We start from the raw sequence: 12,121 nt of genomic DNA, 5'->3' as shown, positions 1-12,121 counted from the left end.
ATCCAGTGAGGCCTCCAACTCACCTTCTGGTTCAATAAGATGCAGATGCCACCCCCGGCCTGCCCCAACTCTCGACCGATATATTCGTGTCAGAGATGAAAGAGTGGATAGGTGGGAAGCTGTGTGTGTATGTGTGCGGTGGTGGGAGCTCTGACACTAACGTAGTACACAGGGCTTTACTTATACAACTGTGAAGCTCTTTTGTCAGGTTTAAAAGGCCTTATAAGCCTTTGAACAACTGTGTGTGACCGCCCCTCAGAGATTTTTTTAGCCTTTTTTCTTTTTTCATTCAACTTCAGGAACGCCAGTCTCAGAGCATTCCTGATGATCACCACACCGATTCACTGAAGAGAAGCAGAGGACATTCAAAACTAAAAATTCTTTGAGATCTTTAACTCGTGACCTCGCCTGTGTTCATGGCTTTTTTTCCCTAGATGTTTTTCATTTGTTTACTCACTCATCTACACTTTTATTCATTCATTCTGCTTTTTTATTCAAATTATTTATCTTATTTGAAAAAAATTGCACTGACCCGAGTTTGAATTACAACCCTTTCAATATGTGTTTTTACTACTAAGATACTCAGCCACAAAGCTTGGAATTTAAAACTTTTACTGACTTCCTAACACTTTGTCTTCTAAGCGATATTGTTTATGGTACTTAATTCAGCCAATTCAGAGAACACACCCCAACTAATTTCTTGCAGCATGTGTAAATTACCTGATTATATAATAATATAATTATTGTTTATTGTTCTATATTGCCCCAAATTTAATGATGATTAATAGTCGCTAAAAGTCGCTTATATTACAGACCGAAACCTTTGCAATTTTACAGCTCAAGAAGTAGGCACTATTCCACTTTGATTTTCCCTTACCAACATCAGTACATCGTAAATCTGTTAATTGCCATGTTGCAGTAACTGCAGATTAAATGGCTAACCCTTTACTAGTGGAGATGTATGGTCCGGGTGCCCAGACCAGTCTTGATCTCATTTAAGCGGTGACGGACGTGCCTTTGTGTGCTAGTCTCCGATTTACAGCTTTTGTTTCGGTTGTTGTCGGAGGTTAATTGTGACCTTGTCTCACGCACTAGGTGATACACACATCAAAGGTATCTGGTGTCGGTTCGTATCATATTCTCTGATTTATACCTGCAGTCTAAAACACGTTCTGTGACTGGTGAGAAACTGCACAGCGCTATAATTGTGGATTTAATTAATGTTAATGCCGATTGCCTGTCCTTTCTCAGTGCGGTATTCCAAAAAACCCCAAAAACCCATCAGCCTTTAATTACAATAGACTGTTAATAAGCATTTTGGAGATACAGCAAGCGGAAGCTCTAGGACATTTAGTGGCATAGCAAAATCCCCAAATACCTGTTTAAATAAATTTAAGATATTTTGGCCACTGTCCGGTACAATAAAATTAAACGGACTGGGCAGCACATGTTTGGTTATAGGCTATTATGAAAAAGTCTCAGTATATGCATGCAAGGTTTAAAAAATAAACGTGTATAACTGCAAACTGTTTGTCTTTCCAAATGTTTTCTATTGTTGAAACTAAAAAGAGCTGCAGTTTACCCGATAATGAGCGAAGAATGCGAGGAGCACAATGGGGGGGGGGGGGGGGGGGGGGGCATGTTCAGAGGGCTTGTAAACGCATTCACACCTCCTTCGCATTTCAATGCCAGATAACTTATAGCACAATATTGAAAAATCGAGTCCGACAACCACTTGCATGTCAATACCGTCTGGGAGCGCAGCACGGAATCCACAAACGCACGAGGGCCAAAACGGCGTCTCGGTCTCTTCTGACATCTCACCTATCCTCTGTCAAACGAATTACATTCTGCAATTTCTGAAGTGCAAAATGTGAATAAATCCTCAGTTGAATGCAAAATGCGATAAATATTATAGTTGACAACCCCATCAATTATTATTATTATTATTATTATTACTATTACTACTACTACTACTATTATTATTATTATTATTATTATTATTATTATTATTATTATTATTATTATTATTATTAATCATAATAATATTATTAATATTATGTAAATAGCCCAACCTCGTTTTACCTATGTCGGTGTATCGCGATTTTGTGGATCTGGCTTTCACCAGTTTAAAAAATGTACCTGCGTTGTATTCACACTAATTTGTCTGGAAACCGAAAATAATTTCCATGGAATAACATTTATGACGAAAATGGGATAAGAAAACTGGGCTAAGAAAATGCAGAATGGTGTATTGTTTTTTAAAAAAAAGCGTTCTCCGTACGAATGGTCCTTCAGATTACCCTATCAGGTGCAAACCACTGACAGGTTTCCACCCACTACCACAAAAAATCCTCGCAGCGCTCAAAGCCTTCGCGGCAGACAGACCGCTGACAGGAATCTATACCATCACCCGCTCTGCGCTGCGAGCCTCCGCCGCGGCTCTGAGCGTCTTTTATATCGTCACCTCTTGGATAACTGTCAAGACTAAACTTAAGCAGAGTCTTTTTTGAAAATAAACTATCTCCGTGATAACCCGGAGTAGTTGGAAACATTGTACTTTTTTACCTCCGCAAACAATGGACATGGAAAGTTTACAATGCCCCATATAAGGTCTACGTTAAGACGTCCCCAGCAGGAGCGAACGGAATTTAACTTAAACTCGCAAATACTGGATGAGCACTCCCTAGGTGGAAAAAAGGTAAAGTCTGGGGGATTTTCAGCGGGGGAAGAGACACCCTACTAATCCGCTTTTTCAAATTGAATCTTTCCGCGCTTCGGCAAGAGAACGGCGTGCGCACGCTTACGGGACAACCGCCGACCACAGAGGATTTGGAAAACATCGGGGAGACATTTGTCCTTTCTTCTTCAGCTGGGGTAATCATTTAAAGACAAGGAAGAGCCTCATGCTGCTCCCAGTGGCTCAGTTATTCTTCATTCATCTCTCCTTTCATTGGGATTCCAAATCTCCTCCGGGATTTTCTGTGTGAGGACACTGGTGGGGCTCCGTGCAGTACTTACTGGGGCAGCAAACGGTGGAAACAGGTGTATTTGACCAAGATGTCTGTTCTGCCTTCAAGGTTCATCTACGTGTAAGGATTCTATTGTCCTACGTTTTTTTTCATTCAGTCAGACCGTACATTCTTGCCAATAGAAGTCGCTGAAAGCCAGATTTAAAGATGTCGTGCTGGTACACTTTTATTTCGTATAATTACTTATGATTCACCCCCCCCCCCTTTTTTTTTTGTCTCTCTCTCACGCTCTCTCTCTCTCTCTCTCTCTCTCTCTCTCACTCACTCACTCACTCACTCCAGGTGTTTACATTTTCTGGTCCTCTACTTCCAGTTACAGGTAAATCTTACTGTTTTCTTTGATAATTAGTCTGGATTAAATTGGAGATTATAAGGATTTTTCAGCAATTTGCTAATTCTATGTATTTTTTATAACATTTGCAAAGTGAGACTACTACAGAAAATGCACTGCTGAGATAATCAGGTGTTTAGATTAATACTGGATGAGAAATGGCATCTTCTGTATGTAAATATATTTTTCACATTTATTTAAATGTCTGTGTAAGTAACAAATCGGGGTTGACATAATTGTTTCATCTAAAGATGAAATGCATGTTTCTAATGAGAAATAAAATACTAGAACATTTTCAGCACTGGAAAATCCCTATTATGGGCAATGCAACGGGCAAATTATAGTTTTTTTCTGCAAATAATAAAACTATAGATGAATAATACACAACAAAAAGGATAATTTAATGAATACAATGATATATAATATTAGACATATATAAACATTACATCATCTCATTTATAGTCCTAGAAATTGCTAATAGTAATTTTAACAGTTTTAAATTCTATTTTTACTCTCAGAAATAGTTATTATTTAGTCAAATACTGTGTATTTTTGCTCCTCAAAACAATTACAATGCACATGCTGTGGCAACAAAATTACCACCCAGTGAAGCTCCAAAATCTCAATCTGTGTGTATGCTTATGGACCTTTCAGAATTCATTGCACTTTTTCAGAATTCACCCTGCATCTCTAAATACATTGCAGTCCAAAGAAATCATTGACATTTTCATACATTTCAGAAGAAAAGTAATTTTCAGCCCCCAAAATGAGAATTTCTTAATAAAAGCAAGCATATAAAAAGATACCCCTCAGAAAATGAACTACAGCAACTTGAAGAAAATGAGACTCAAGTGTGTTATATAATACTACACGCTCATTTTTGTGCCAAGCAAAGAAGGCCATAGTGTAGGCTGTCTGATTCCTCTGTGTTTTGTGTCAGTAATTACACTACTAGTGCTTTAATTGCAGGTCGGGTCATAGTCAAACATATTCAAGCATATATAGGCCTTCTTTTGTCTTAATTCTACCAGTCCCAATTTTCTGTTGGTTTGGTTGCTGTTGTTTTTTTTCCTTAAGGAAATACTTGGAAATCAGTGGTGTGATATGTCTATAAGAGCAAGGCTGAATTGGCAGTGCATTGATGCGTAGTTTCCTGAGCTCCGGTCGAGGATGGTGTCTGCAGATAGGGCCCTATCAGGCATGCAAGAGTGCACAGCTTCTTAGCAAGGATGGTGCTGATCTTTTGAAGTCTCAACAATATCTAGCTTGCTAGGCTGGCTTTGAAGGGAGACAGGCAGCGTGATAAATAAAAAAACAAAACAAAACATATTCCGCATGGCTTTGGTGTGGGTTCGCTGTGTAGGCATGCCCCTTTTTCCTGCTTGCCATGAGATGTAACTGTCTTCAGAACACACCTCGGTGTTTGACTAGAGATGGAGAGATTTCGGAGCAAATCCCTCAAAGGAAATGCTGTGTGTGTGTGCGCTTGTATTTGTCTGTTTTCTCCCTTACGAGAAAAATGTGTGTGGGCTTTATGTCATGATGTAACTACTCTAGAAGAAAAGTATGACCCTCTGTCTGTGATAAATTGAACTTTATGCAAAATATATGTAAGACATACTGTGAATGTATACATTTTATTTTATTTTTTTACTGTGGTTATTTTAATTTCTAAATAAATTCTATGGCACAACAGGGTAGTAAATGTCTTGAAGAACATATTTGTCATATATAGCATGTATTATGTCTAGTTTGCAGTATCATGGATCTCTGCAGTATCATGGTTTATTGTGCACGAGAGTCTTCTATCCAACCATTATGCAACAGACTTATATTTATTGTCAAGCTCTAGGGCTCAATGTAATGATGCTACCTAACTAATAGATTTAATGAATGAATCAGTACAGCTGTGAAGAATTTGCTATGGTGCTAAAGAAGCTAGAGAGATTTCACGTTCTTGATATTCCTTCTTGGTTTGTATCTTCTTGGTATTTTTTCCACCCGAATCCGAGTGTTTTCAGAGCACACTGCATGCTCAGCTCTGCGCAAGTGCCTTGTTTCTCATCTCTGCATTGAAGATTTGTTCTGCCATGAGTGCATTTTCCTCCCTGCACACTTTAAATGTCATTAATTTGCTGAGGTTAAAATAACAGCGAGTCAGAGTATGTAATGTGTATATAATTAGCCACCTGAGAGCAGCCACATAAAAGACCATTACTGGGTAATTACCACTCATACAGCTGGGGAGCGCATGCTTGGCGCGGGAAGAGAATCCAGGGGTTTTGAAAGTATACGTTTCTCCCATATGATAGGGTGACAAGAAAGGAGAGCATAAGGAGATGAGGAGAGGAGAGTAAAGGGGAAGAGAGATTATGGTTGTTTTGTTTTTTCCGGCAAAGTTTATAACATAGTGAATGAAAATGAATAAGAGCATTTGAAATATCCCTCAGGTCGCATTGTTTTATCTGAGTTGTGTGCATGTGCGTGTGTGTGTGAATGGGTGTGGATGTACATATATCTCATTGCAGATGTGTCTGCACGAATATCTGTTAGCATGGACGCAGATGTGTGTATCTGTATGTGTGTGATTTATGGGTGTAATTCTGACCTCAGGCAGATATTTGTTTGATGACAGAGAAACAGATCTCAATCCTTCAGGTGGATAATTGCTAGTGGCTTGCTAGTGTAAATGGAATACTTAGTTTTCTGGTTTTATCTCCAGGCACATAGTATTCTCCACTAAGAAGTGAACAATAATCATGCTTCATGCTTTGTCTTATTGAAGACTACAACGGCTCACTGAAGCATCTATCTTTTTTCAGCTTTGAACTTTCCCCTCGTCTTGATTTTTAATAAATAGTAAAATAAATCAAGTAAATAAATCAAGATACCTATTACATACGCTAATCGAAATTATTAAACTCTGTTTTTCAGTGACTTTACTAACATGTAATGCAATCAAATCCAGTGTCTGTCCTCTGTATAGACATCCCCTGTTCTTCTGCTTCTCTGCATGCAGGAGTCTCACCAGAGCTCTGCAGACTTCCGCTTCTACATCAAGAACCAGAGTCGGGATAACGTGAGCCGGAAGCAAGTGCGAATATACCAGCTGTACAGCCGGACCACTGGGAAGCATGTCCAGATCCTCGGCAAGAAGATCAATGCCAATGGAGAAGATGGGGGCAAGTACGGTATGGGGCGTTCCTGTTCCTCTTCTGCGGCTTTAGCTGAGAGCCCTACACCACCAACACTCACGTCCAGACTGGCATGATTAGTGTTTACATGAATTTCCATATTTTGTTTCTACGATGTGTTTGAGTGGTGTACAAAGAATACTGTATACATGACATAACAGGACCATGTGGACCTAAGATAAGTGGAATGATGGAATGGGCTTTATGTAGGTATTTCCTGACCTTCAATCGTCTTTTAGATGTCTGATGTTTAAAATCTGCTTGTGGGATTATTGCAGTTAATGAAAATCAGGTGCAGAATGTAACAGATTCATTGTATTGAGCTATCTGGTTTTTTTTTTAAGCTCTCCCACTTCCAGGAAGGTACATGATGTTGAAAGTAATGCTAGCTTCATCTTGTTCAGAGGTATTATACCAGGCTGTGACTAGCCTGATCTAGGGTCAGGTGCCCTTACAGAGACCCTTATCTGGACTATTTTAAAATTATAAGCAGAACTGTTCTCTGATTTGTTAAAACTACACCATAAACAATTTAATTTTAACTTATATAAAGATATTTAACCTGATAGGAGCTTGATCTGAAGTGTAACATTTTCTGTTATGGCCCAGGTAGTGGTATTTGTGTTGTTCCAAAACAAAAGCTTCTTTGACTACTAGTCATAGGTGCAGTGGCCCGTGTCTCATCCTGAGCCTCAGATGTCACAGGAGAAAACTGGAATCTGGTTTCAGACCAGTCGAAAGTGGAGCATCCGCTGTGAGCGTGTGTACTACAGAGCTAGCAAGGAGGAGGGCTGTGCGTAGAGATAAGCCCAGTAAACGCTAGACTGAGCTGCGCTGAGTGATACAAGTGTGTTTACATCCGACCTCGTTTTCAACCGTGTCCGTCCGAATCTTGCTCTTCGTGTATGCACAAACTCCTCGACGGGTGCGCTGCTTCAGATGGTGAAGCCCAGTTAGCTGTTCGGAGTCAGAGCAGGGAGCGCTGATTGGAAAATGGTTTGATGAGCGCGCACACGAGCGGCAGATATCCCAAGCTCTCGGCGTTGGATTGTCAGCTGATGGGAAAATGGCTTCATGTTGTGTTTAGGCAGGTGGCAGCTGAGGCGGTTTTGAGAGTGAGAGCAGAACTGTGTTGAGAGGGGATCATAGGGAAGGTTCTTCATTGCCAGTGTGGACAGGAATGCAGGCAGATCCAGGTAAATCCTCACACCTGGCACCAGGAAGCTCTCCGCCTCTCAGCAGCACAAAGACGCCACGCTCATATTTACTACTGTTCCTTAGGGCTCCAGTAATGTGCGAGAATAAATGCGTTCACTGACTTCACCACTATGGAACGACTGTGCTGCAAAACATTCTCTACAAGGCTAATTTCAGTTCTATTATATAACCGAAATAAGGCTACAATAGATTTTCAGAATTCAAAAACATTGTGCAACAGCTGATTTTCCTGTGAGCACTTTGCCATTCGGTGCTCTTGTCTGGCAAACATGTGAAACAGATGTATGGCCCTCAGAACACGAAGTATGTCAGGCAGCCCTTTAAAAAATGCCTTGAGCAAGCATGCGCCGATTATACAGGAGGAACTTCTTAAGCAGTGCAGGTATTTGTTATAACTATAAATAAAAAAGAGCATTCAAGTCAAGAGAAACAGGTGTACCTCTCCCTCCTAGTCTATACCTCCCCAGCCATTCCATCTGCCCTTGATTATTCAGTTCTCTACTTTTTCAACAATCCCTTTCCAAGTGTCACCTCCTTATCCGCCGGCCTAAGGAGTGGGATATTTCTCTCGCTTCTTCACAAATCTCAAGTGCTCTGCCCGAACTGGTTCCCCTGCTCGCTGTACTCAGAGCTGTTTTTAAAGGGGACAATTTCGGCATTGCCCCGAGAGCCCCCTTCTTTGAGCTCTGCTGAATGGCTCTGTGTGTTAAGCAAATGGATCATCTTAACTTTTTGATTGAGTGAGCAGGGACTAAAGGCGACTGGAAACCCAATCCCCGGGGATCTTAACTGCTCCAAGAGGTTTGCCAGATAGCTCCCCCTGGGAGGGGTGAGCCTGAACAAAGGTGGCTAAATGGAGAGAGAGAGAGAGAGAGAGAGAGAGAGAGAGAGAGAGAGAGAGAGAGAGAGAGGGAGGGAGGGAGGGAGGGAGGGAGGTAGATGCAGAGGGGTCCAGAGGGTAAGAGAGGTGATGGGAGAGCTTTTCACCATTCGTCTGTGTGTGGTAGTTTTTGATAAATCTTTAAATTTCAGTGAAGCCTTTTTTCTCAGCATGTTTTGTCAGTACACCAAATGTGTTTTGCTAACTGAAGCTCTAACAAATGACAGAGCGCACAAATAGCTCAGTTCTCTTTCTTTCCAGTATGTATTTTCTTAAGGTTTTAAGCGAATGTATCTTCTTCTTTGTTGCAGCTCTTCTTGTTGTTGAGACAGAAACATTCGGAAGTCAAATTCGAATACAAGGAAAAGAGAGTGGCTACTATATTTGCATGGACAAGAGTGGCAAAATTATCGGCAAGGTAAGAATATTTACTGGCAGAAGTCCAATTAATTAGGCATTAATGAACAGCCTTGATGACTTGTTTGCAAGAAGTTACACAGCAATTCTGGACAACAGTTTGATGTAGAACCTCATTATGGTGCCAATTAGTTAATTCATTAATCATTCATTCATAATTAATTGCCTCATTAATGTGATGAAAAAGCCATTCTATGGTGTGAGCACTAGAAGACATCATACTTAGATCAATGAAGTGCTCTGTGTGATGTCTTCTTGAAAACTAGAGGCCTCAGCAATATGTTGTCTTGTATGTATCCTGCTTGATGAGGTTGGACACAAGTTAATATTCCTGATTCTCATGATATCTTCTGTACAATTAAGTAGAGACCTTAGACATGCTGTTTGCTGGGAGTACTGTCATTCAACAAGGTGACTGTCCCATGCCATCCTGCTGTATGGTAGCTGATGACGTGCTTTACGATGCATTTTCAAAACCGCTGCAGCTGCAATGTTGGCAAAGTGTCGACCCAGTGTTTTTCTGTCCACCCCTTCCTCGTTCAAATTCAGCAAAGGTTTCACTCTTGTCTATTCGAATCAAACTGGATGCCTGAGTCTGGCATCAAGGTGAAACTGTGTTGTTTGGTTTCCATCTTTTGGTGGCTGCCATACCGCAAGAACATTTGAGATGGAAAGAGAAACACCCCCTTTACTTAACCATAAATGGTACATTCCATCTTCCTCCAGCTTGTTTGATACCCACCGTAAGCACCAAAGGTGGCACACGTCCAGTCCCGTCTTGTCAGAGATGTGGCGTTGAGCGAGTACAGTTGAGCGAGATCCCTGTCATAAAATCACATTGGTTGCATTTTACTGTCCACTTTAATCTGAAATAAACCACTGAGCAAAAACAAACAAATAAATAAATGAATAAATAAATGTTCCGAGACACTAAGTCTGAGGCCAAAGTGCAGCCGAGGCTTATCTGTTCTGAGGGATGTCTCCATTTCTAGCAATCATTCCTCTCCATCTCATGCTCCTTGGCTTTTTCTTAAGCTTTGTTGCGAAGTACACACTCAAGGAGGATCCCATCTCAACCCTTACAACCCGGATGGTATTCCATTCCTCACTGTAGTTACTCCATAACAAAGAGCAACAAATTAGATCTTATGGAAGAGTCTTTATTTTAACCTTCACTCCCAGTATCGTTCTATTGTCATTGGCTTCAGAATCTTACGAGAACCCCAGCTGATGGGTTGGGGAGAGTTGCTCAACAGGTGGGCCTCATCTGACATGTTATTTTCTCTCCCCTGCAGCTCAACGGGAGTAGCCCGGAGTGTGTGTTCGTGGAGGAGTTCTTGGAAAACAACTACACGGCATTTGTGTCTGCCAAGTACAAAGGCTGGTACCTGGGCTTCAACCGTAAGGGCCGGCCCAAGAAAGGCATGCGGACGGCCCAGACGCAGCAGGAAGTGCATTTCATGAAGCGGGGCCTCAAGGGCACGGTGGACCCTCAGGAGGAGTTCCGTTTCACCACGGTAACTAAACGGACGCGCAGGGCACGGCGTCTGAGGCCCAACCTCAAAACGAACTGACGGTGATGCGTGTGTGAACTGTCCCACAGGCAGATGTCCTCAGCTTCTTGCCTTAAATCAGCATAGACTATTACAAATAAGCAACAGGCGAGAAATGATGGCTAGAAGAAAAAAAAAAAAAACAAAGACAAAAAGCTTAAATAAAGTTCAAAGATGTTTTATTTTTATATTTCAGGAGCTTTGAGTATCTCCCAAGTGTTGAATGTTACTGGGTTATCATTAATATAATATTGTGTCTGTTACTTTATTTATACTGGATAAACTATGGATGACAAAAAAGGAACTATTGTCTCCTGCTTTGACAAGTTTACAGCAAAAGGCATCCAGTTGAAAAGAAATCTGACGACGCCGCTTGAGAAAAACTTCATTTCATTTTGAATTTTTTTCCCCTTCAAAGAGGATTGGATATTTTCCTCTTGAATGGGCTCTCATGGAGAAGCAATGACAGAGCAATTGCAGGGTCACGTGACCCTCACAGGCCTCCTTAGAAAAACGTGAAGCTTCGAGTGCAATATTTTGAAGGCCCCATTTCTCCTTTTCCCACTTCCCTTTTTTCCGCTCGATGCTTTCCTCTGGATAGCCCAAGCTCACCGGGCCTGTCTGTGAGTGAAATGTGCTGAGGCCCACGGAGCACCACATGCTTTCTTTTGCATATTTGTGCAACCTGTGATTCAGGAGTGCACAACATGCTTTGACTAGCCACGCTACAGCACAGGCCACGGCGGCAGTTCTTGTTCAAACAAACAAAGAGTCCTGGAAATGAACGGACTGCAAGAGTGCGATGTGTTGATTTGACGAGAACCTTTTGACCTTAACTTGCTGTAATATGGTGCAAAGGTTATGAGAATGCACTGGGCCAGTGACAATGGGCCTGATCTCAAACATTCTCTAACACTAGCACACGCACACACGCACACACGCACACACACACACACACACACACACACACACACACACACACACGCACACACGCACACACGCACACACACACACACACACACACACAGGTTCTTATTTTACAGCTGCAGACTATTTTATTTCTAAATGGCACTAGATTTCATATCAACATGCAGTAGTTACATAAAATTATTCTAAAATAATTCAGAATATCCCCCAACAAATTTGATGTATTGCCCTGAGGTCCCACACAATCAACACATTTCCTGGAACAACAAGCCTACATTCTGCCTTGTAGGCCCCTTTCTTCTTTATGATGGTTAAGACTCCAGTGCACAGAGTATGTAGATGCTTATGTATGTGTATGTTCACTAAAGCTTTATACAGGACCGTTTTGATCTGAGCCCCAGTCTACGCCCAAACCGCATCCACTCAGCACACCCCTTACCACTCCAACCCCACCCACCCAGCGGCAAGGTCAGCCCTTCATATGGGTGAAGCTGTAAACAAAACTATATACTCCATTGTCACATGACAGGTTTTGTATGAGATGCTACTAACAAACATGACACATGTAT

The 12,121-nt window shown here is 41.4% G+C and overlaps 1 protein-coding gene across 1 annotated transcript; it reads left to right on the top strand.

The window, feature by feature from the left end:
* The first annotated feature begins 2,216 nt into the window (after positions 1-2,216).
* fgf24 (fibroblast growth factor 24) lies at positions 2,217-11,652 on the top strand. The gene is made up of 5 exons (XM_035532296.2): positions 2,217-3,092; positions 3,315-3,351; positions 6,383-6,554; positions 8,967-9,073; positions 10,368-11,652. Exons 1-5 carry the CDS (start codon positions 3,061-3,063, stop codon positions 10,644-10,646), a joined length of 627 nt encoding a protein of 208 aa, XP_035388189.1. The 5' UTR covers positions 2,217-3,060; the 3' UTR covers positions 10,647-11,652.
* The last annotated feature ends 469 nt before the right edge of the window (positions 11,653-12,121 follow it).

Source organism: Electrophorus electricus, chromosome 16 (genome assembly GCF_041902795.1).
Source record: "Electrophorus electricus isolate QZ-2024a chromosome 16, ASM4190279v1, whole genome shotgun sequence".
NCBI classification, from domain to species: Eukaryota; Metazoa; Chordata; class Actinopteri; order Gymnotiformes; family Gymnotidae; genus Electrophorus; species Electrophorus electricus.
Note: the sequence above shows the minus strand (reverse complement) of the source record. Positions and strands in the feature narration are given on the sequence as shown.